Source organism: Anser brachyrhynchus (assembly GCF_964034855.1).
Source record: "Anser brachyrhynchus genome assembly, chromosome: 9".
Classification (NCBI taxonomy): Eukaryota; Metazoa; Chordata; class Aves; order Anseriformes; family Anatidae; genus Anser; species Anser brachyrhynchus.
In genome coordinates this window covers 10,657,318-10,681,224 of record NC_137703.1, presented here as the reverse complement: position 1 = coordinate 10,681,224, position 23,907 = coordinate 10,657,318, and the positions used below count along the sequence as shown (strand labels likewise).

Sequence of the window (23,907 nt, the reverse complement as noted above, 5' to 3'; positions counted from 1 at the left end):
CGGCTCTCTGGGGAATTTGGGTGTGCTCCTGCACGCTGCCTTTCCCCATGGGGAAACGGGTGCAGGTCCGGGAGGCGGATAACCCCGTCCAGCTGGGGCTGGTGGCCGGCAGCAGGTGACACGTCTGCGGGTGACACAGCCCAGAGCCTCAGGGCCAGGCAGTTCCCGTCCTCTCTCTCCCAGAACTGGGGTCACCATCAGCAGGGTCACTATGTGACCACAGCGGGACGTGTTCTTATGTCCCCGTTCGTGCACCCTCCCTGTCCCAGCCCGGCCTGCAACTCACAAAGACCAGAATGAGAGGAGCCAGCAGCGGGCTGGGGACAGATCCTGCCCAAATCGCGTCACCCTGGTGAGCTCTTTGGGCTCCAGACCCCGCCGAGCCTCCCCCCTTTGCCCAGACCCTGTGAGCTGGGTGGCTCCGAGGTGCCTTTGTGTCCTGCCTGGCTGCTGGGTGACAGCTCAGGTGCCTGGGAGCGGTCCCCAGGTTTGGTGTCTGCAGCCCCAAACGCCCCCTCCCTCGGTGGGACATGGGCTGCAGGAAGGGATCAGCCAAAAATACCGCCCCCCCCAGTAACAACACAGCCATTTTGGTAATTATTTCACTTTTTAATCTCTCCGCGAGGTGACTTGCTTAGGGTAATAACTGCTTCGGCCTGATTTTATCTGGCTAATTAATCAGTTAATAAATGACTTTGCTGCAGGGGGGTAGACGCTGCGGCCGTCTCCTTAGCCGGGGACTGGAAAAAAACCAGGGAAGGATTTCAGCCCACGGGATTTCCATGGCCCCACGGTGCACGCAGCTGCCCCAGCAGCCGGGGGGGGAGCACCAACGTGGGGTCCCCCGGCTGTGCCCCCGCAGCCAGCCAGGTCCTGAAATCTGCTTATTTCAGAGCACGCAGGGGCTGGCAACGGGCTGCAGGGGCTCCTTCCTCGTCTTCCTCAGTGCCATGCGTGGCTGGGGGGCTGCAGCGTGGGGCGGGATGCAGAGAGGCAGCGGGGAGGCAGGCAAGAGGGGTGCAGGCGGGCACCGGGGGGTCCCGGGGGACCCGGGTTCAGCAGGATCCGTGCAGATCACCCCCGAGGGACACAGCGGCGGGGGACGAGGAGCGGCGAGCAGGAGGCCGGGGGCTGGCTCAGGTCCCTGCCCAGCAGGACCTCGGCAGGCGAGGGGCAGCGCTCAGGGTTTCTTCCCTCTCCACTGCATCGTGAAGTTGGCGTGCGGGAACCTGACCTGCAGCCTGTGCTGGAGCTGGGGGCAAAGAACGGCCGTGACACCACGCAGCATTTACGGGTGGTGCCGGAGGGGGTCTCCTGCCCCCTGTCCCCACCCAGGAAGGGACCCCAGACAAAGGAGAGACCACCCCCTTGGGAAGGGCTGCGGGCACACCTCACCTCGGACACGATCAGGTCCTGCACCTTTGTGTTCCCGACGTCCAGGGAGCTGGCCAGGCGCATCGACAGGAAGATGTGGGACTCCCCTGGGAGCAGAAGACACACAGCTCTGCTTGTTCCCCTTCCACCCTGCGCCATGGCAGGACCTGGGGGTCTCTCCCCAGCACCACGACCAGAGCTGTGCAGGGTCAGGAGTGCCACCCACCCTCAGGCACGGACAGGGGGTGTCTGTGCCACCCTGCTCTGTGCCACCAGCAGGAGAACAACCCTCCGTGCGCACAGCAAACCACGCATCCCACACACCACCGGTACCCCCAGGCTGAGAACACGGCAAGAGGGGCTGCAGGACACCCCCCCAAAAGGCCACCACCATGCCGGGGGGGTGGTGATGCCCATGGGACACGTGTGGCCCTACCAGCCAGATGTCAGAGAAGAGTTTGGGGTCCCAGGAGGTGGCACTTACTGACAGGGCTCCCGATGCCGGGGCAGGCGGGCTGTGCCGTCGGCGGGGCCGTGGAGGTGCTGGAGGTGTTGTTTGGGCTCTGGGTTGAGTCGGTGGCAGGGGAGGAAGGCTCCGTGCCTGGGCAAAGCAACGTGGCGTTAGTGCTGCCTGCAGGGAGAGCCAGGGGGTCCTAAACCTGGGGAGGACCCATCCTTCACCCCTCAGCCACACTCACCCATGGTGGCACCGGGGCTCTGGGGTGACGCCTGGGTGTCCGGGGATGTCCCCGTGGCCAGGGTGGAGGTACCAGGGCTGGTCCCATCTGTGGTCCCCAGCAGCTGGCTGGGAGTTGGGGTGCTCCCGGACACCTCTGTACTGGTGTGGGAGGGGGCTGTGGTGTCCTGAGGGGCTGTCAAGGGCTCGGCTGATGCAGCTGTGTGTGGGGCTGCGGTGGGAAGAGAGGGACTGCTGCTCCCCGGGGGTGTGCCGGGTGTCTCTGGAGTGGAGGCTCCTGTTTCAGGGCTGGAGGGAGGAGCGGAGGCCGTGCCGGTGGAGGCGGTGGTGGGCAGCAGCGCCGTGGTCTCTGTGGGTTTCAGGGAGGCAGAGAGAGCTGAGATCGCTGTAGCATTCAAGTCAGGCAGCCACCTCCTCCCTGAGCTGCTGCAGCCTGCCAGAAGTTAAATAATAATACTATGAAGGGCAAAGGTCTGCTCTCAGCCCCTGCCCAGATGGATGTCTGCTCCCGAGGGCCCCGTCCTCACACAAGGGAGGAGGTGGAAGTCCGCCTCTGCGTCCCGTTCACCCCGCCGAGGCGAGAACAGGCGGCTGCATCCCCAGGCAGCCCCCAGGAAGAGGTAGAGGAAATTTGCATGTGAGGCAGCAGAAATAAAATAAAGCTTGTTGCTTACACGGTGCACAGCACGGCCCCGTTCTCCTGTCGGGAAGGGGCCGCTCAGCAAGCAGCACCCGCAGCGCGTCACCTCCCGTGCCCCCCACCGTGGGTAAAGCCGCCCCAGGGCCACCCAGCGCCCCGGCAGCGATGCTCCCCGCGCATCCCCCTCGGCCCTTACCCAGCGCCAGCTCGGACACGGCGAGGCTCAGCAGCAGCAGCAGGGTCAGGAGCAGCCCTCCTCTGTGCCCGGCCATGCCCAGGTGGGCAGGAGCTGATGCCCCCTGGCAGGCCCAGCTCCGAGCGCTCCCCGCAGCCCTGGCACTGTGGTGTCCGTGCTCCCTTTGCCGGATAGAGGCAGAGCGGGCAGGTGGGTGCTTTTATTCCCTGGGCGCTCGCAGGGAAGGAGGGGTTTCCACCCAGCCCTGATGCTCCCAGGGATGGGTGCGATGCCCAGCAGACCTCCACCGGTCCCCCAGCAGAGGTCCTCTGCCTGGTGAGGGGACGGCTCCGATGGGAAAAAGCCCGGGGAAGCAGCTGGGCTGCCTGGGGCCGTCCTTGCGCCCCGAGACAGCGGTGATGCTTGGTGCCAGCAGCACCGAGGCCCCCGGGAGACAGCAGCCCGCTCTGCCTGCGGACGAGTAAGCGGCTGAGAGAGCAGGCGGCGCTCAGGAAGGGCGTGCTCCAGCCCAAGGACTTGTCTCCCGGGCCGTCTGCGCAGGCATCACTTCCCCAGAGCGTGTCGCAGCCACGCGGAGCCGCTTCCTTCTTGTCGGGCTCAGGATCGAGCCCACTCGGAGGCGCCCGCAGGCACCGGGCACGGCCACACGCGCGACCGGGACGAAGGCACCCAAGGGTGCCGGGGCGGGGCGCACCGGGGGTGCCCAAGGGACAGGGCTCCGGCGGCGGGGCACAGCCCCCGGGGCGCCACGGGGAGCGCGCCACCGCGGGGCCACGCCCACCGCCACGCCCACTTCGAGGCCACGCCCAGTAATGGCCACGCCCACCGCCGCCCGCCCATTCATAGCCGGCACCGCCCTGCCGCGGGCCACGCCCCCGATCGCCCGCCCATTCAAACCACGCCCATTGTGGCCACGCTCATTCATGGCCACGCCCATTCATGGCCACGCCCACTTCTCCCGCCCTATATAAAGCCCGCAGCCAGGCGCTGCTGGCCCTGGGGGGGCTTGGGGGGCCCTGCCCTTCTCCTGCACTCACCCGTGGTGGCACCAGGGCTCTGGGGGGTGTCCGGGGATGTCCCCACGGTCCCAGTGGTGGTGGTCCCTGGTGGCTGGCTGGGAGTTGGGGTGCTCCTGGGGACCCCTGTGCTGGGGCGGGAGGGGGTCATGGCGTCCAGCGGGGTTGTAGAGGTTGGCGTGGTGGGAAGAGAGGGACTGCTGCTCCCCGGGGCCGTGGTGCTGAGCGGTGTGCTTACAGCCGGCCCTTTGCTGGCGCTTGCGCCAAGTGTGGTGCCCACTGAGGTAGAGGGGAGAGATGCGGAGGGAAGCAGGGGCAGCGTGCTGCTTGCAGCTCCTGCCGAGGTGACGCTCGGAGCTGGGGACACGCTGGTCCCCACTGATGTGCCAGCTGCCGCCTCAGACCAGGTGGGTGTCGTGGCTGCGGAGGTTGGGCTTGGGGGTGTGGTGGCGGCGGTGGTGGGCCCTGGCCGTGTGCTGGTGGCATAAGGGAGCAGCGTGGTGCTGGCAGGAGACCCCACACTGTCCCCCACCTCCGATGGGGGGCTGCTGGGGGCTGCCAGGCTGCTGCCCCAGGTCGGCACAGCGCTGCTCGTGAAGGCACCCATCGGCATGCTGGACATCTCTGGGGTGGAGGCTCCTGTTTCAGGGCTGGAGGGAGGCACAGAGGCTGTGTCGGTTGAGGTGGTGGTGGACAGCAGCGTCGGGGTATCTGTGGGTGTCAAGGAGGTGGAAAGAGCTGAGGTCACTGCAGCATTTCTGAATGTGGTCCCTGCAAAGAGGTGGGACAGGGAGGCATGAAAGGCTGGCACCACGATGGTGCTGGGGATGGCCCAGCACCACCACCAGCACGAGTCCCTGGAGGCACCCTAGGCCATGGAGTCAGCAGCGGGGATTTGCTGTCCCGCAGGGGCCCAACACACGTTCCTCCTGAGCAGCAGCACCCTGCTCGTCAGTGTGCAGGGACAACAAACGCCCCAGCACCCCGCTCATCAGTGTGGAAGGACAACAAATGCCCCAGCCTGGCAAACAAGGAACCGGCCGTGGGCACGGCTGCCCTCTGGGCAGAAACACCTTCTGGCGCCAGCGATAAGCCCCGTGCCACCCTCCCGGGGGAAGTCAAACAAACCCGTCTGACGGGAAGAGCGGCGCAGGAACCGGTTACCGCGCTCGGGCTGGAATCTCCTTGGCAGTTTACACAAACCTCTCTGCCGCAGATCTTCAGGAACCGATAACGCGATGCATAAATAGTGGCGGTGGGGAAGCCAGCCCCGTAGGAAGGGAGGGAGAGAGGAGCAAATCCCTGCATGCGTGTCAGGGGTGAGCGGCGAGACGTGCTGCAACCCATGTAAGCCCTGTGCTCTGCAGGGGTTGAGGGATGGGGTCAGGGGTTGTTCCCCAGGGCTTGCAAGAGCCCATAAGGCTGGTGAGCCCTGAATTTCCTTCCCTTGCCCTGCTGGACATCAATTCTGCACAGTGCCCAGGGCAAACGCTTGCAGTTTCCCAGTCCTACAACAGCCCAGCACCCCTGCTGGGCAGGCACAGCTCCCAGGGAAGGTGACAACCCCTGCAGGGACCCACGCAGCAAGGTGCAGCCCCGGAGCTCCGTGCTGCAGCACAGCAGAGGCCTCCTCTGCCTGCCGGAGATTCACATGAGACGCAATCGAAATAAAACTTGACGTGGGGGCGAAGCCGCCCCAGGGCCACCCAGCGCCCTGGCAGCGATGCTCCCCGTGCGTCCCGCTCGGCCCTTACCCAGCGCCAGCTCGGACACGTCGAGGCTCAGCAGGAGCAGCAGCAGGGGCAGGAGCAGCCCTCCTCTGTGCCCGGCCATGCCCAGGAGGGTGGGAGCGATGCCCCCCGGCAGGCCCAGCTCCGAGCGCTCCCCGCAGCCCTGGCACTGCGGTGTCCGCGCTCCCTTTGCAGGACAGAGGCAGAGCGGCCAGGTGGGTGCTTTTATTGCCCAGGTGCTGGCAGGGAGCGGGGGGGTTTCCACCCAACGGGGCCACTCCCAGGGATGGGCAGGGCGCCCAGCGTGGTACCTGCGGGGGGGGGGGGGGGGGGGGGGCAGCGGGACCCCCAGCACCCCTGGGGCATCCCCCAGCACCCCTGGGGCCGTGCTGGGCGTGGGGGGGTCGGTGCCAGCGGGGACCCCCTGGGGGGGGACCAGGCTGGGTGTAGGGGCTGGGACAGCAGCCCGCGGGTGGTGCACGGCCAGGAGGCTCCGCCCCTCGTCCTCAAGCCCCGCCCCTTTTATCTTGGCCCCGCCCCGTGTTGTATAACGCCCGCCGCCACGTGGGGGAGGCTCCGGGGGTCCCCGCCGCTGCTGGCAGCCGTCGGGCCGGGGTCCCGGGGCCGTCCCGAGCCGAGGATGCCGCGGGGCAGCGGGAAGAGGAAAGCCTCCGGGGGTGGGGAGGCTGCGAAGAGGAGGGAGGAGGAAGAGAAGGAGGAGGAGGAGGAAGAGGAAGAGGCCGCGGGGAGGCTGGAGGCAGCGCTGCGGGAGGCCCGGCGGGCGGCGGCCCCGTCCGTGCGGGAGTTCAGGTACAACAAGAAGCGGGTCCGGCTCGTCTCCAGGGGCCCCGAGCTGAGGGAGGAAGCCAAATGCATCCTCTACTGGATGTCCCGGGACCAGAGGGTGCAAGGTAAGGAGCCGACCCCCCCGGCCTCCACCCTTCCCTGGAGCTGGGGGGCGTTTGGGGGGCTCCTCCTGCACAGCCCCCGGCTCCTTCCCCTCGCAGCGCATCCCCCGACGCAGCCCCTGTGCTTTCTCCCCCAGATAACTGGGCTTTCCTCTACGCCCAGCGCCTGGCCCTCAAGCAGGATCTGCCCCTGCGCGTCTGCTTCTGCCTGGTGCCCAAATTCCTCGGTGCCACCATCCGCCACTACGGCTTCATGCTGAGGGGGCTGCAGGAGGTCAGCAAGGTACGGGGACACGCGGGGGGTCGGGGGGGACACAGAGCCACCGGGACCGTCCCTCAGCCCTCTCGTCTCATTGCAGGAGTGCACGGAGCTGAACATCCCCTTCCACTTGCTGCTGGGCTACGCCAAGGACGTGCTGCCCCCCTTCGTGGCGCAGCAAGGCGTGGGGGGGCTGGTGACAGACTTCTGTCCCCTGCGCGTCCCCAGGCAGTGGGTGGAGGATGTCAGGGAGCGGTTGCCCGAGGACGTGCCCTTTGTGCAGGTGGGTCTCGGTGATCTGGGAGAGGGGGGGGAAAACCCAGGCTGGTGAGATAGGGAAGAAACAAACGTTCTCCTGCTTGGGCCGGCTGTGGAGGCGCATTGGAGTGGCCCAAGCAGGGAGGGTGAGGACGTTGTCCTGGGTGCGGTGTGGGTCGTGCCATCAGGACTGTTTTCTTCTCGTTTGCTCACGTCCTTCTCCGTGGCTTTGCTTCCCAGGTGGACGCCCACAACATCGTGCCCTGCTGGGTCACCTCCCCCAAGCAGGAGTACAGCGCCAGGACCATCCGGGGCAAGATCCACAGCCAGCTCCCGGAGTTCCTCACCGAGTTCCCTCCCGTCATTCGGCACCCACATCCCCCATCCTGCCCCGCGGAGGTACCGGGAGCCACCCCTCCGCACCCAGCCTCAGATAGCTTCACAGCCGCTCTGTGATCCTGGGAGCGGGGACAATGACCTGGCCACGGGTGGTGGGAGATGGGGAGACCCCGGGGAAGGGAGGTTCCCACCCCATTCTTCCAGATACCGAGCAGATCTCAGCCGTGCAGGGCTGGTTTGTAGCTGGCAAGAGCTGGGGGCTTGCAGGCTGGGGATGGCCCTAAGCAGGCACACGGGGGACATAAATAAGACTCAGGACAGCCCTGGCTGGAGAGCATCTGCTGCTGGGGCTCAGCTCTAGCACAGCAAACGCACTCACACTGCTTGGTTGCTCGCAGCCCATCGCGTGGGACGCCTGCTACTCCAGCCTGCAGGTGGACCGCTCGGTGGCAGAGGTGGAGTGGGCGACCCCCGGCACCTCCGCGGGGCTGGCTGTGCTGCAGTCCTTCATCGCCGAGCGGCTCAAGTCCTTCGGCTCCCAGCGGAACGACCCCAACAAGGCGGCTCTCAGCAACCTGTCACCCTGGTTCCACTTCGGTGAGCGCCCCGGCTGTCCTGCCGTGCGCGGTGGCGCAGATGGGTGACCTGACCCACACCTTCCCCGTGTCCCCAGGCCAGGTGTCCACCCAGCGAGCCATCCTGGAGGTGCAGAAACACCGGCGCGCACACAAGGAGTCGGTGGACGCATTCGTGGAGGAGGCCGTGGTGCGGCGGGAGCTGGCCGATAACTTCTGCTACTACAACGAGAACTACGACAGCCTGCAAGGTGGCACCCTGGGCGGGTGGGCAACTCTGGGGGGTCAGATTAGTGCCCAACTGTGGTCACCTCAACTTGGCAAGCCCCTGTTTTTGTTAAGGAAGGGACCATGGGGGCATTAATGTGCCATCAGTGTCTTCTGGATATAGGGCAGGAGGCATAATGCCCCTTGGGAGGCTGCCTGCAGGGCTGAGGTCTCCAACGCTTGGTTCCCCCCTTGCCCATCGAGCAGGTCGCTCAGCGTTGCTCCTCATCTCCCACAGGTGCCTACGACTGGGCGCAGACCACCCTGAAGCTCCACGCCAAAGACAAGAGGCCTTTTCTCTACGAGCTGCAGCAACTGGAGCAGGCCACCACGCACGACCCGCTCTGGAACGCTGCCCAGGTCAGGGACCCCAAAGGCCCCGCTGCCTCCCCTGGGACCTCCAGCCACGCCGAGCGGGCTGCGGCCGTGCCGTGGGGTGAATGGGGGCTGGGAAGGGCTGGAAGAGGCACAGGCTTTCCCATGCTGACCCCTGTGGCTATCCCCTTCCCCACAGCTGCAGATGGTTCGGGAGGGCAAGATGCACGGCTTCCTGCGGATGTACTGGGCCAAGAAGATCCTGGAGTGGACCCGCTCCCCCGAGGAGGCCCTGCGCTTTGCCATCTACCTCAACGACCGCTACGAGCTGGACGGGAGAGACCCCAACGGCTACGTAGGCACGTTGCGGGAGGGGTTATGGGGTGGGGGTCCCATCCCTGATGGCCGCAGCATGGGGACGGGGGACAGGGCTCTCAGCCTTTCCATCTTCCTCGGCACCCCGTCCCGGCTGCTTACTGGCCCCCAGATGCCCACAAGCACGGGGCAGAGCTGATGTCCACCTCCGTGTCCAACAGGCTGCCTCTGGTCCATCTGCGGCATACACGACCAGGGCTGGAAGGAGCGGGACGTCTTCGGGAAGATCCGCTACATGAACTACGCCGGCTGCAAGCGCAAGTTCGATGTGGAGCAGTTCGAGCGCCGCTACGCCCGCCGAGAGCTCGCCCACTGACTGATTTGTGCAGCGGTGCCTGGGATGCAAGGGGTGAGATGGGTCGTGCTCCTCCCTGCGCAGGGTGGATGTGCCCTTGCTGTGGTGCTGGCTCACACCTAACCCAGGATAGCCCTGGGTGCAGCTGGAGGGCTCCTACCAGTGGCAAGCCCCAGGGTTTTGCAGGTTTCTGCTTTCTCTCACCCCCAGCTAGAGCTGGAGCAGCCGTGCGGGGCTTGCCACAGGCAGCAAGGTGCAATCCTCAGCCAGAAAGCTTTTTCTACAACCACTGTGCTCAGGATAAGCCAGAGTCTGTGCAGCTGCTACCCACAGCTTAGCTTTTTTTTTTTTTCTCTGGGGAAAGGTCCCCAGAACCAGGCTCCTCATGCTGTGCCTCCTGCAGAGCAACTTGGTGCAAAGCCAGCGTGGTGCTGGGCTTGCCCAAGCACCCTCGAACAGTTAGCCCCCCGGCCTTTTGGTGTAAGGTTTACAGTTTGTATCCCCAGTGTTTGTGGGTCAATGCATGAGCCCTGCTGCTGGCAGGGGGCTCAGCCTCAGGAAAGAACAGCTCAGAACACAACCACAGTTAGTTTAACTTAGTTTATTAGGGACGGCGTTTCACTGCTCTGCTGTGCAGTAGGCCCATGGGGAGGGCTCCAGTTAAATGCCAGGGCAGCCCCTGGCTCTCCCTTCAGACATGGCAGCAGTGTTAGTGTTGTGCGTCACCTTGCCCAGAGACCTCCGCCGGGTTTTGGGTTCCCATTGCATCCAGAGGGAGGGGGGGAAAAACACAAATAAACCAAAATCCATTCGCTCGTCTCTAAAGATACTCAGTGCTTCTAGAACTGGACGTGGACAGTCACTCAGCCAGTGGCCCACGACATTAAAGTGCTTCAAACAAAACCGTGTGGGTGAAGGTGTGCTGCTCTGAGCCAGCTCCTAGGAGGGGGGAGACCAGCTCCAGACCTGCCGAGCCGCATGGCAGCATGGGGACAAGAGGGAAGGATCGTGGCAATGCTCTCTGCTTGCAAGGTGGCCCAGCTGCTGGCAGCTTCAAGGCTTGTAGAGCTCGTGGCAGCTGTGGAACAAGCAGGAGAGCAGCTGCTCCCCTGGGGAAAATGAGGATAAAGACAGGAGGAGGCAAAAACCCAAGGGAGAAGGAGGGGAACTAACTACCTGTCCCAGGCCAGGACTGCTAGAGCTGGTAAGTAGCCAGCCCTGGTTTTGTTAGAGCACTGGCATGGAAGAGATGTTGTCCCCAGCAGTGAGGCTTGGAGCCACCCTGCAGCCCCCTCTCCTGGTCCCAGCTGCTCCCCTCTGACCCTGCCATCAGGGGCAGCCCACGAGCGGTGACATCCCAGCCTCAAGGCAGGCTGAAAGCTGCTGTCCCCTGTCCCTCAACACCCTTCATCCCTCCCACCACCTGACTGCCAGGCTGGGTGGGCTCCGGCCCCCCAGTGCTACCTTGGTGCTGGACACTGCCCCTACTGTGGGACAAAGCATCCCCTGGCTGCAGCGGCACCCTGCAGCACCCCCAGTGCCACTCCCTCTCCCAAAAAGTGCACCCCCGCTTGAGAGCAACCTGTCCAGCTTCTCCCTGGAGGCTCTGCCTGGCTCAGTGACCCCTCTCCCAAGGGGAGCACGTCTGATGGGAGAGGGGACACCTGGCAGCTGCCAGCCCCGGTCAGGAGTGAGGTACCAGGAGCAGGGAAGCTCTGGAGGTCTTACATGCCCCCACATAGGAGCATTTCCAGCAGTACCTTCTTGAGGGGTGGGGAGCAAACAGTTAAAAATACAAACAACAGCGTTAAAAAAAAAATAAAACCAAATCCAGCCAATTAAAAAAGCCAAAAGCCCAACCTAAAAGAACAACCTGTGACAGAGGCTGGGGGGAGGCACCCGGAGGGCTGAGCTAAGAGCCTTCACACGCACCTCAGGGTGACACTGCCAGGGTGAGGTCCCACGTCACCCGTAAAGGAGGAGACATCCCCAAGAACAGACCGGCAGCATGAGGGAGAAGCAAGGTTCAAAGCCTCTCTTGCTGTGCTCTCCTGCCACAAGATCTCCCATGTGATGCCCAGCAGCGTGGGCCCCCTCGGGTGGCTGCACCTCCTGGCTGCCCCCTGGGTGCTGCCTCTGTGGGGGCAAGGGGGGCAGACACCACATTTTTACCATTGCTACCTCCTCTGTTCTGATCCTGGAGGAAGAGAAATGGGTCTGTGGCAATGGTTCCAGTCCACATGTGAAAAAGGGAGCTGCTAACTGTACCGTTCAGCCCCAAACCCCTACCCTCCCTCCACAAACACACGCAGCAGCAGCAAGACAAGCCTGGGAAGACTCGGAGAGCTGATTCCTGCCTCCCAGGAGGGGACATGGCCAGGGCTTCCAGCTGCTGAGCAGAAAGTGCTGACCCCACTGGGGAGCCTCCCAGGGAGGAGGAGATGGGGACAGGCCATGCAGCCCTGCCTGGCCCAGCAGTTCCCAAAGGGGAAGGCAGCAGCCCGGCACGTGAGCGACTGCCTGGTAAAGGTCCGTGTTCAGCCTGCAGGACAGACAGGGCTGGCTGCCTTTCCCCAAGCCAAGGCATCAGGGGGGCAACTGGTACCTGGAGCAGACTTAGAAGACGGAAAATGTTCATTCCCCAGCACTGCTGCACAGGGGAAAACAGCTCCCTTCGAGCCAGTGCTCCAAGCACCCAGCATGACAAGTGTCCCAGCGCTCCTCCTCATCACAAGTCCGCTTGGCTCAGTCTCTGGTGATGAAGGCCGCAGGTATAAATAAACCCGCTACCTGCTCCTCTGCTGCAGTACACTCGTGGTTGCTGCTGCCTCCTGCTGCTCCAACTCATCTTCGTAGTCCGAGACGTAGGACTCCATGCTCTGCTTGGCCAGCAGCTCCCGCCGGGCTTGGAGTCGCTCACAGCGGGGACAGTGGGTGGACTTGAAGCAGGACTTGTGGTAGCAGGCTTTGCACTCTGCAGGGAGAGAGCGAGCGTGGCTGAGAGCTGAGGGCTGGCAGAGGCTGACCCAGGTTCTCCACGTCCTCCAGGCTTGTCCAGGAGGACACTGCAATCCCCTCCCTATTTCTCCCCAGTACCTCACCTTCACACGTCCTGCACTTGTTGAGCTCGAAGGGGAAGATGATGTCGTCTTCATTCTGGCAGAACTCGCAGATGAAGCCTTTAGCTTGGCACAGCTAGAAGAAAAGGTGAGGAAAAAGTGGCTAAATGCTCCTCATCTCCCTGGCAAGCTAGACAGGAGAAGGACAATAGGACGCAGTGTCCTGCTCTAGCCATGTGCAAAAGTCCATCCGCAGCACAGAGCACAGCAAGGCAGAATCAACACCTCGTGTTAGGGAAGAGAAAGCCAAAATGGGCTAAGAAATATCCCACGCCTGCTGGGTAGCAGCTCTGTGTAACAGGCAGGAGCAGCTAGCATTTAACCAGTTAACTCTGTGGTTGCTCTGCATGTCAAAGGCCTCCCCACTGGCTATTTATGCAGCAAAGCCTGCTCCAGAGGGTGCAGAGGTGCACAAGAGGTGAGCGAAGCCTTACCATGCACTTCTCGACGTGCAGGCTGCCTGCCTTCAGCAGTTCCGTCAGGCGAGGCACCAGGTCCCCCCTCTTTGTGGCGCCGAGGTCGCTCAGGGAGTAGAGGTGCAAATCCTCTGTCAAGTGGCCGGGCACTGCATCAAAGGAGTCTAGTAGGCTGCAAGGACAGAAAAACTGGAGCTCAGAGGCGAGGGACTGCACAAAGTCCTCTCTCTGCACTGCTTCTGCTTTCTCTCTCCCTCCGCTCAGTGCTTCAAGTCACCCTGCCATTTGTGGTGGGATCCTGGAAAGGGCCCTCACCAGACACCTTCCATGCCTACAGTAGGAGGCTTTTAGGAAGCTAGGGATGCCAACAAGACCCCGAATCAAATCCCTTCCGGTCACTGCAGTTGATGCAGTGTGACCTGGTGCACACCCCAATCCACGGGACTTCACCAGCTCCCAAAGCCCCCACTGAGCTCCTCAAGACTTCAACAGTGCTAGAGGTAAGAGACAGGAACAAGCTCAGAGGTCACACAGATATCAGGACAGACTTTGCAAGCCTCCCTTTATCCCCAGTCTGCACAGACGCCCTTTGAAAATTGCCATGGGACAGACACAAGACAGCGAACAGCTTAGCCTCACACCGCAGGACTCACTCTTTAGCTAGCCGGCAGGTCTTAAACATGTTCTTCATGTGGAAAAGCTGGATTCGCAGCATCTGGAGAGGAAGGCGGGACACAAGAATCAGTAAACAGATCACAGTCCTTAGCTAAACACGTCTGCCCCGTTTCCTGCACCAGTGAAATGCCTGCTGCTCCTCAGCTGCAGTTTCCCAGGTATTGAGACGCTTACACCACGCTGAATAAGGCAAGCACAACCAGTCAGCACGTGCTCCAGGAAATAAAGCACCAAGACCTAGCTGAACACCACGCAGAAATTCCTTCCCGCTCTACGTTACTGTACAGGAAACGAGATGTGAACGGAAACCCGCAGCGCTGAGGTTTTAAGCTTCAAAACCTGACGTATCCGCTTTTCCCCAGCCGCTCCAGCACGTTTTTGCAACTGGCAGCCACCCATCCCACCCAAACCCCACGCAGAGAGGCACGGGAAGGGGCTTACCCACACTTGGTTGAGAGACTTCACTTTCCTGTACAGGGCAGGATTGATATCCTGCACGTTGAAGAGTGGGTCGCTCCAGATCTTGCTCAGCAGGTCTTTGGAGAAGTTGCTCACGTAGTACTTGCTGAAGTCCCACTTGCGCAGGATGCGGCTGGGGATGACCGTCTGGGCGTTCTCGTGGCAGCACTGGCAGAAATACTTCCCCAGGTACTCACAGTACCGCATCCGCTTGATGTAATCTGCCCCAGCCCAGGAAGACAGGGAGGTCGGATGATGTGCAGGCTCTGCCCAGCCATGTTTCAGACTCCCGGCGCTGCTCAACGTTCCCAACAAGCAGGGCGTTCTGCCTGCTGCCACCTCCTGCAGCCCCCAGCTACTCAACACTGGAGTCTGCACGCTCCCTACGGACTGCGGAAGCCTTTGGGACCACCCTGTGCCCATCAGTCCCATGTGGCCACACCTGCCTAGGCATTCAGGAAGGACTGCTAAGCAAAGAGCTCAGCAGCTGTACCCACAGCAGAACCTGCTGGGAGCTTTAGGGAGACGCATGAAAACTGTGACCCGAACTTGTGGACACAGACTCTGTAGAACCTGAGAAATGAGGAAGAGTGTGCCGTTTTCCCAATGACCTCATGCTGAGCTCTGCCACGACCCACCCTCACTGTATCCTCCTTCCCACTCATTCACAGGCTATTCCCTGCTTTCCAGCTATGGGTCAGGGTCCCAGCACTCACCAGGATCAGTCCGGATGCCACAGCCCGCGCAGCGGTAATTCTGCTTGGCCACAGCCACCTTCCTCCTGCCCAGAGACAAAAGATGACATGCATGAATCCAGCCCTGATGGCACCTGGCACAAGAGGAGGGGCACTGTCCCAGCTCTCCGTGGCAGGGACATCCATATTTATTGCCACCTAAGTGTGGACAACAGCTAAGGAGAGGGGAAAAGCCCTGGTGCACACCAAAGGCAGCATCCACAGGCACCAGCTCCATCGCACAGCACCAGCTGCTGGAGATGACCAACGCGGATTTACCAGGCTGAGAGCAGAGAAGCCCCGCCACCAGAGCAGGAAGGGCAGAAAATCCACCTTGGCATTGCTGGGAAAGGGGGAAAGGGCAGGTACCGGAGAGCCCAATGCCACACGGGTCCTTACGTTGGGGCTGGGTGAATGTTGAAGATGATCTGCGGTCGTGGGGGGGCCCACTCCAGGTTTCCGCGCACCCGAATCCTCAGCTTGTAGATGTCGGCGTGCTCTCCATCGTCGGGAGAGATGGGCAGAGAGTCGGGGATGGGCAGGAGCTGGGAGAGGCAAGCAAGAGGGTCAGATCCCTGCCTGGCACCAAAAAGGCAAAACACTTGTCTGGCTTGCCAGGAACCCACAAGTGCAGCCCCCTGAAAAACTGCCTGGCACCATTGCCCAGCCCTGCTGCTCCGGAGGGGCTGGAGAAGGGATTTCCTCAGGAATCCGAGCACTCTGCTGTACGAGGCTCCAGTGGCTCTGCCACTCCCATTTGCATGCGGGGTCTTTTCTGGTTTTTTTTTCTGTTTTTTTTTTCTTTTCTGTTTTTTTTTCCACACATTTTCACTCTTCCCTGATCTCTACTGGACAAGTCTTCTCATGCTTCCCAAGCAGAGCACTTCTCCCAGCTCACCGGGGTGTGATCCTTCAGCCCTTCAGGGCATGGGTAGGTCATGGGCAAGCAGAAGAGCCTGGCAGAGAGCTGGCACAGGGCAGAGGATGCTGAGCTAGAACAGAAATGAGCCCAAGTCCCTCAGATCCCCAGGACAGCACACATTGAAGAGCAACCTGCATTTTGGGGAGACCAGACACAGCAGCCTCTGGGAGGAAGCCACACGGAGGAGGGCTGAGAACAAGACAGGCAAACCCACCAAGATGCCAGTGTTATTCTCTGCAGACATTAGTAGGAAAAGGCCGACGCACAGCTGCCCAGGAGGACGTGGCAGCAAAACACCCCAAGAGAACATGCTGCAGGTGGCAGAGAAGAAGCCACTTCCACAGCACTGCTGGAGATGCCTCCTGCTCCTTCAGGAGTTCTTCAGCTCTCAGCTCTTCTCCCTGGTGCCTCCAGGAGACCCTGGCAGACCTCACGGCACGCTGACAACTCATTTCCACACTGGTGCCTCAATAGAGGGACCATTTAACATATTGTATGTGGTGTGAGAGAGGCACCAGACAAGCCTGCTGTCACTGGCAGGGGCATCAGGGATGACACACGGGGCCCTGGGAGCACTCCGAGCTGCCCTGGAGGTTTGCACCAGCTCTGGCAAACCTCCCTTTTGCTTCCACAGCCACTCTCAGCAGAGGAGAGGAACTGGTATTAGGTGCTGTCTACACTCAGTCCTGCCTCCAAACCACCCTCCACGCCTGAGGGGAAGATGTGGAAGGTGTTAACCCAGCTGAGCACTGCTGGGTTGAGCAGTTAGTGCACGCTATGGCCCATGCATGCTCCCTCTGGGCACACCGTCCACTCCCAACGTACCAGCAGGAGCTTTTTGGAAAGCTGCCTTTTCTTATACCAGCCGGGACGCCTAAAGAACTTTTTTAGAGACCGTCTCAGGCCCTGAAAACCAACAGCAAATAAGCTATCAAGGTGCTCAGCGAGAGCAACCGGTGAGCAGCCGTGCAGGCTGTGCCGCTGCCCCAGCTCTGCCCCGCACAGCTCCCACCCGTAAGCTGCTGCTGGTCCCACATTGCTTCCTCTCTCCTCCTGGCTGCTAGGCAAGGCACTGCACAGCAAGCGGCACAGCCTGGACAAAACCCATCCTTCCCTCCTCACAAAGGGATTGCCAGGGCTAGCAAAGGCCCGAGGCAGTGGGCACAAGGCCAGGGGTTCACAGAAAAGCAATCAAATAATCAGTGACTGGGGATTTCCACAGAGCAGTGGGAGCTTTGCTTGTATGCTTCTCCAATCACTGTACTTGAGCGCTTCCTTGCTCCTGTCCCGGCATCCCCACGTGCCTTGGCGGAGCCACCCTGGCCATTCTGCCACCTTCCTGTACACACACACACGCACACCCTTACCTTCTGTGGAGCGTCGTGCTCAGGGACGAGCCATTCCAGTTCGGAGGCAGCCGGCAGCTGCATGCCCTCAAACTGCTTCAGCAAGCCCATGGCAACGGCTTCTGCCGAGTTCGAATTGCTGAAGGAGTGGGATCTGGTCAACGAAGGAAGGGGTTAGTGCCAGGGGTCTCAATGCTGTGCCCTCCTCACATACCCCCGTCCTCTGATCCCATTCTCAGCTCAAGCTGAAAATGCTCCCTCAAACCCTGGTACCTTATTTCTGCACCTCTACACGGGCTTGAAGTTGATATACGTGATTTATTTTTGTCTTTGCAGCTGCCCCCAAGCAAAGCTGGCTAATAACACAGCAAAAAGAGGGCTGATGTGAAACGGGCAGCACCACATAGTCTAACAGGCTGTCCTGGCTGAGAGAGGGGAAGGCAGGGGAAGCTCAGAGGTAGCTGCAAGCCAGGAGCCAGTCTGGGTGCTCCAGGCCATGCCAGGTCCTCTCCCCAGCCTCCTACTACCAGGAGGTACGGGGATCTCTCCAGACACCAATACACATATTACCTCGTGCCCACACAGCATGTGAACGACCCTGATCGTCCCAGGGGCTGCTTCTCAAACTCAAGACTAGGACCCAGCTGTGCCCCACTGCTAAATAAATACAGCGAGGAAGGGAGAAAGACATGTCTGCTCCAGTGCAAAATGGCAGCTGATGCACTTGGAAGAGCAGAGCTGGACGGGAAGGGGAATTGAGTACCGAGACGTCTCACCACAACTCGAATACGTACATGGACTCCGAGGAGAGAAAGGGCTTCCTGCTGCAGTCTGGATTCCTCTTGATGTCTGCATCTGAATCACAAACAAACACGGTGAAGCAGACCGGGCAGGGCTGGAGGATGCACTCACTCCAAACGAAAGCTTCACTTTAAAACTCATCAAGCTGTCTAAAAGCACATAAACTACAGCACCAACTTCTACCAGTAACACGGAGCAGCAAGGAGAGGTGCAGTCTAATCCGTCACCTGGTGGCATTACAAGGCAAGGATGCGGTGGGATGATGCAAAAACACAGTCGGCCGGGGATTTGGGGGTGACAAGTGGTTGCTGGTGCAAGTCGCACACCAAGTCCTAGCGGTTATGTGGCCTGAAACGTTGTGCACACACAGCTGGAGCTAGGAGGGCATGACAGCAGGGTTAGCTACAAGGTTTAGTAGCTCTCTAAGCAGTACGGGTGCTGCAGGGCGTTAGCAGTGGGATGCAGAACCCTCCTCTCTACTTAACCACAACCTGTAAGGTAAGACTGTGGCCACGACACAGCTTGCCAGCTGCTGCACCACAGGGGATGGCAGCCTGAGCCCTGCACACAAGAGACAGGTCAGCATCCATGCAGAGAGCTGGCCCCTGCAGCTGTGGAGGCCACAGAGCCATCACGCCCTTCCTTGGAAGGCCGAAGTCCAAGACAAGGTTCGGGATGCTGCAGGGTCCGGCTCCCTCCAGCCCTCCATCAGCTCCCCAACAGCCCTGGGCTGCCCCACGTCCCTCCTCGGTGCCAGAATGGGTACCACAGTGGTACCTGAGAGCTACCTTCATCACTCATTGCTTTCTTTCACTCCAGCAGGTTTCTCTGTTAAACCCTGACAAAGAATTCATCTGGAGGGCAGAAGGTCACTCTGCTCTTGCACCCCGAGCAGGTCGGTGACACAGACCCACGCAGAGCTTGTCCGCTCCTGGCCACGCTCGCCCTGCAGTGGCAGAGCCAGCGCGCCGAGCCGTCAGCTCCCCTACAAAGAACGGGGCTGCCCTGGCAGGAAGGGGAGCAAGGATTTCCGAAGGATTAGAGCAGAGTGCTCTGCGGGAGCAAGTGACCCTGCCTTTGAGTGCTCCTGGCTTCAGAAATGGAAAGATGTGCGAAGAGCCCAGGGCAAGCCTTCACAGTCCTTCCACTAAATTTACAGACTTGAGCTAGCAGAGGTCAGCACAGCCCCATAACAGTCCGTGTTCGACATCCACTGCTAGAAACCAACATGAAAGCATCCTAATGCTAAGGAACCCACGTATCTACATCATGCGAGCAGACTTCTAGAGCAGAAAAGAGGGAATTCAGGCAAACGTAGCCTCCTGACCACGTGCAACACCGGACAGACAAGTCTACCATGCTCTGGTGCCTTCAGCTCTGTGCAGGAAGGCTTTGCATGGTCCTAGGCTATGACGAGCTCAAGCGAACAGTGGAGCACACACAGCATAGTATGGGCCAAGCAGTACCGGGAGATTTGGGGCAGAGCCCAGTTCAGGCACTGGCATCATCTCAGGGATGGCAGAGGGAGCCAGATTTGGCCCTAGGCTGCCTCAGGGGCTAGAGCTGGGATCCTGCCACCACTCCTTCCCCAGCCTTAACTGCAGACACTCCGAAGAGATCTCCAGTTACTTGCCCAAAACGCCTCTACTGCCAACGCTTTCACCACGTGGGACAGTCGCCAGGATGTTGGAGAACAGCACCCAAACCCAGGGAAGTCACTGCAGCCCCCAGGTGCCAGCTTCAGGCCAGGAGGAGCCACCCTGCGCTGCACCCACGGGCGCTGTAAACTCTGGGTACAGCAGAGCTGCCAGGAAGCTCTGAGCATCAGCACCTCTGGCAAGAGCAGCGTGCTGGTGCCAAATGCCCGACAGCAGAGATCAGCAGCAGGAAAGCAAGACCTGGCTGCACGTGATCCCAGCGTCCAGGGCCTCCAATGTGAATAAAACGCCTGTGCCCTGGCTGCTCTCACTGCTTCTCCCTTCTTTGTGGAAGGATTCTTCCCTGAGTCAACTCTGGGCAGGAAGGGAAGGGTTGGCCACGGATTGAATCGGAGTTACGGCATGCCAGCTCCGCAGGGTCAAGCAGGATAACTCTCCCCCAAGGCACCAACAGCTTCAGAGTGCTTTGGTCCTGTCCTAGCTCTGCCTCATGGCCACAAGCTGACAGCAGGGTCATTTTGAGAGCGAGGTTTCTTCCTTCCTGGCTCCTTCCCTGTCTCACACGTCTCATCTTCAGCAGACGGGGAGCTGCAGGGCAGCTCCATCCCAAGCCATAATGTTGGAGGGGAACAGGATTTCTGGGATGGAGACCTGGTCCCACAGTGTAGAGGGCTGTGCTCTCACCCAGCCCAGCAGCTACAAAGCTGTGCCTTTGCCTTCTCCTGAGCCACACGCCAGACAAGACAAGCGTTCACCACAGGAGGCACGTCTTGTGTATACAAACCACTGCAAGGCAAAACACCCTGCGGGATGGTGCCCCTGGCAGAGCTCCTCTGCTTCCTCTCTGCTCCCCCACAAAGCATCACCCTTCCACGGATTTCCTTGCTGACACTTGGATGCTACTGTGTCACGGTTCCCAAAGCAGGCGGATCACAGATCACAAGGATCTGGTTTACACACACAGAGCAGCAAGGGAGAACAGCTGAAACATCCTCACTAGCGGCTTGAGATGGGATCTGGAAGTAAATTTCGGTGATTTTGTGCCTGGTCTGAAGCTGACCTGCTGATGCAGCATGAACTGAACACCTCAGGAGCCTGTACAGAGACTGAGGCCTCTGCGCCCCCTGTAATACCCCGAGGGGACACACCGAGAAGTGTGCACGTGCGAGGCACACACACGCACACACCTTGCACACACACGCACGCGTGCCGCAAGGGAGCACTGCGGGGTACTACCTGAGAACAAGGAAGCCATTGACACTGAGAGGCCGTTCTTGGACATTTGAATCAGGTTAGATCCATCGTTACCATCTGCATAACACGGTGATGACAAAACAGTTCACTTCAGTGCTTTGGCCAGGCCAAAGGGAAAGGGCATAACACAAGAGCAGCACTTGCAGGAGAGAAGCCCAGAACCGAACTCACACACCCCTCCGTGGACTTCAAAACCGAGCCCAAAATCTAGCCCTCGGGGACTGAAACGAGGGTTTTGTTGTCAGCAGAGACGAGAAGATTGAGAAGTTCATAGCTGGAGACTGGATTGCTCCATTGTCTCTCATCGCACCTCTAAAGTCAGCGTGATGGAGGTACTGCTGAGAAATGAGTCATCCACCCCGGAGGATGAACGAGGTTTTGAACAAAGGGGATGCCCAGGAGCCCAGGCCGGTCTCCTGCATGCAATAAGCTCAGCTGTCCCAGCTGCCAGGGCCAGAGACCACAGGTATGGCCAGGATGTGACCAGCGGTCGGCTGCTCCCACCCAAAAGACAAGTGGGCAAAAGCATGGCCCCTTCTGCCTGGGCAGGAGGAGAGCAGGGCAGCAGCTCTGCCATCTCTCTAGCTCTGACAGCTGCTCTGGCAAGTGAAACGGAAACCACGTACCAGCTAGAGGCACTGAATGCGAAAGGATTACAGAGAATTTTGAAAGAAAGTCATGCCACCACATGAGGGAAACTCATGCTCAGCATTCAGCCGTTTGTTTGGGAAAAGCCATCCTGAAGGCCAGAGGGACATGCTCTTCTCGGTGTGACCGACCTCAACGCAATCACACCCAGGAGAAGCCTGGCTCTACGTGAGAAGCTAACGCAGCCGTTCCCTCTCACCTTGTATCTCGTACTCTTCCACATCCTCTGCAGAGCCAGAATCAGACAGGCGCATGGAGCCACGGGAGCTGAACTGGGACTCGCTGTCTGTCGCCACAAGGCCTGGGAGGCAAAGAAAAGGCAACACAGCCAGGCCATCAGTGGAAGCAGTCTGCATGGGTCACTGACAGCTAAGGGAGATCTCAATAGCCAGATGTGGACAGGGTAGGGAAGGACAGACGTCAAGGATGGAAAATGGGTTATGGGCTCAAAATGAAATCACATTCCTTAATTCAGTGTCACCAGGGCACAAGAGTTACAAATGTATGGTACCAGCCCCATCACGATCTTCAACAGAAGCAGAGTTTCACAGATCTCTGCAGCACCCTATTAGCAATAGGATTGTTTCCCATCAACGGGCAGGAAGGCAGGATGCTGCAAGAACAGGCAACGGACAGAAATCCCACATCCCACCCGCTGATGAGCCACAAAAACATCACCCACTGTCTGAGCCCAGCTCCTGGCAGGCAGGGAACAGGTGCTTGGTACGGATCTGCTGGCGCCTAATGCGAATCTTTTGTTTAAGCTCCTGGATCTCCTTGTCGCTGTCTTCCTCCTCCTCCTCCAGCTGCCGGCTCATCATGTTGCATTTCATCAGCTCGATGGCAGCGATCAGTGACTCTGAGATGCTGAAGTGGGCATTCTCCTGTGAGGCAAAAGCAAAACCATTCAAAGCTGTACCACAGGGAAATTAGGAAGCCTTGGTAAAATGTGGTTCCCTCCCTATGACAGGAAAGAGTTTAATATTCATGGAAGGTGGCAGAAAGACCTTATGTCCTCCTGGCCCTATGAAACCTTACTGTCCTGTGATGACCTAAAAATTAAAGCCTTCTTGGGCACCAGAATACTTGCAAAACACAAGGGGAATCCTACAAAGAGACGTGCAACACATTCACTCTGGGGAGTCAGCACATGTCCCTGAGGAGCCCCAGCATGTTGCAGAGCTACTGCGTACATGCTGGACGGGCAGATCCTGGTGGCCAGACAACGATGTGCAACTCACCATGGAAGTTCTGTGCACAGCTCTACAGCAGGAAATACTATGGGATTCTCTCCCCCACAGAGGGAAGTATCACTGAACCTGCACCAAAATCCTTTCTCCTGAGCACACAGGCTGCTGCTGCCTCCCTCACCTTCTCCAGGTCTGCGCAGCTGCCGAAGTCCTGCTCAGAGAGGTAGCTGATGAGGGACTGCCCTTCCGAGGGTCTTCTGAACATCCCTTCCCCTGAGCTCAGGTACTGGCCAGAGTCTAGAAGAGCAAGAGACAAACATATGAGGGAAGGACCTGGAAACCCACTGCTCAAAGCACTGGGTAACAGCCCACGCTCTGCACCAACACACTGGCTAGCCCTCGTGGCCAACAGCTGGCCTGTCCCACCCTACAGATCGGATCAGATCTCTGCTTCATCCTAACGGATAACAGCGACCAACAAAGTGCCATTAAGATGACAAGACAAAACGTGACAGCAGGCATCCTAAAATCGCCCAGTCCTCCTGAACATCCCACCCTAAACATGAAGGGGCAGGAGCTCACTGAAAGCCCTGAAGCCTCTTGACTCTTCTGGCTGCTACCAGATGCTCTCGTGCTTCTCTGTGGCTCTCAGCCAGAAGGCAGCAATGATTTTGGAGCAATGACCGACATGTCTGCAAACGTCTTCAGGGCAGGGGCCAGGTGCCCTGGAGCACAAGGAGACCCTGATCTCAGGCAGCCCTAGGGCACCAGCACTGCACACGCATTCAGTCACTATCCCTACACGTCCTGGGCAGAGCTGCTAAGACAACAGCCGGGAAAGCACTCCTGGCAGCCTCCAGGTAACCAACGTTTGTTATTCAGGATGAAACGGAAGATGAGGGATACCCCAAATAACAAAACAATATGAATAATAGACACCTCAGCATACCGTAGGCAGCAGAGAGGGTACACACCCATGCCAAAAGTGCACTACGGTGCATGACCAGGAGCAAACGTCCTGACTCAGGCTCGCTGTACTCACCATACTCCATGTAGAGGGAGCTGGGTGTGCTCAGCTCGCTGCTCTGGGTGGAACCAGACACTGCCCCTCTGCCTCTGCCCGTGTCACCATGGGACTCTGCAGGGGAAGACAACACCAGGCACACATCAGTATCCCAGAGGAGCCCAGACCGGATCTCAGTGTGAAGTGGAAGGAGCTCAGCATCACATGGGTGGACACAAATGGATGGGAATCAAGGAGGGAAATCCTCTGCTTGGCTAGCCTGCTCTGTGCCATGCCTGAGGCCAAGCCCAAGAGGGGACAAAACTAGAGGGGCATTTCAGGCAGGAGAGGAGGAAGGGGAAAGGAGATAAGCTTGTGAGAGCAATGAATCAGTCGAGTCCTGAGCCTTCCCCTCTTTATCTCCTAGCAGATATAGGG

General features: G+C 59.9%; 3 protein-coding genes across 9 annotated transcripts in view; 1 reads left to right on the top strand and 2 right to left on the bottom strand.

Annotated features, from left to right (window-relative positions):
- Positions 1-588: 588 nt before the first annotated feature.
- Positions 589-5,813, bottom strand: LOC308199805 (uncharacterized protein). Of its 5 annotated transcripts, none has more exons than XM_080604465.1 (6): positions 5,678-5,813; positions 3,945-4,634; positions 2,073-2,504; positions 1,859-1,975; positions 1,396-1,481; positions 589-1,252 (listed from the first exon to the last, which is right to left on the bottom strand). In XM_080604465.1, the coding sequence occupies exons 1-6, from the start codon at positions 5,754-5,756 to the stop codon at positions 1,181-1,183; spliced, it is 1,476 nt and encodes a 491-aa protein (XP_080460591.1). In that variant the 5' UTR covers positions 5,757-5,813; the 3' UTR covers positions 589-1,180. The 5 variants fall into 5 exon arrangements, with proteins under 5 accessions (XP_080460591.1, XP_080460590.1, XP_080460592.1 ...); XM_080604464.1 differs by having other exon boundaries at positions 3,945-4,694; positions 5,678-5,808; XM_080604466.1 differs by having other exon boundaries at positions 2,073-2,420; positions 3,945-4,694; positions 5,678-5,808.
- LOC308199803 (deoxyribodipyrimidine photo-lyase-like) lies at positions 4,703-10,147 on the top strand. 2 transcript variants are annotated; one of them, XM_080604463.1, is made up of 10 exons: positions 4,703-5,868; positions 6,308-6,564; positions 6,699-6,844; positions 6,921-7,103; positions 7,319-7,477; positions 7,816-8,014; positions 8,091-8,243; positions 8,498-8,619; positions 8,774-8,933; positions 9,111-10,147. In XM_080604463.1, the coding sequence occupies exons 2-10, from the start codon at positions 6,540-6,542 to the stop codon at positions 9,263-9,265; spliced, it is 1,302 nt and encodes a 433-aa protein (XP_080460589.1). In that variant the 5' UTR covers positions 4,703-5,868; positions 6,308-6,539; the 3' UTR covers positions 9,266-10,147. The 2 variants fall into 2 exon arrangements, with proteins under 2 accessions (XP_080460589.1, XP_080460588.1); XM_080604462.1 differs by lacking the exon at positions 4,703-5,868 and having other exon boundaries at positions 6,131-6,564.
- The window catches only part of RUBCN (rubicon autophagy regulator), a 30,144-nt gene continuing 16,066 nt past the window's right edge, over positions 9,830-23,907 (bottom strand). Inside the window, exons 9-22 of one of the 2 annotated variants that reach the window (XM_080604438.1) lie at positions 23,509-23,604; positions 22,648-22,763; positions 21,959-22,160; positions 21,476-21,577; positions 20,611-20,685; positions 17,710-17,770; positions 16,937-17,069; positions 15,047-15,192; positions 14,630-14,694; positions 13,896-14,134; positions 13,433-13,494; positions 12,798-12,951; positions 12,346-12,439; positions 9,830-12,218 (exon numbers count right to left, since the gene is read on the bottom strand). In XM_080604438.1, coding sequence (XP_080460564.1) covers positions 12,031-12,218; positions 12,346-12,439; positions 12,798-12,951; positions 13,433-13,494; positions 13,896-14,134; positions 14,630-14,694; positions 15,047-15,192; positions 16,937-17,069; positions 17,710-17,770; positions 20,611-20,685; positions 21,476-21,577; positions 21,959-22,160; positions 22,648-22,763; positions 23,509-23,604 — 1,733 coding nt within the window. In that variant the 3' untranslated portion in view covers positions 9,830-12,030. The remainder of the gene's footprint in view (positions 12,219-12,345; positions 12,440-12,797; positions 12,952-13,432; positions 13,495-13,895; positions 14,135-14,629; positions 14,695-15,046; positions 15,193-16,936; positions 17,070-17,709; positions 17,771-20,610; positions 20,686-21,475; positions 21,578-21,958; positions 22,161-22,647; positions 22,764-23,508; positions 23,605-23,907) is intronic. The other variant, XM_080604439.1, reaches the window with a different exon arrangement.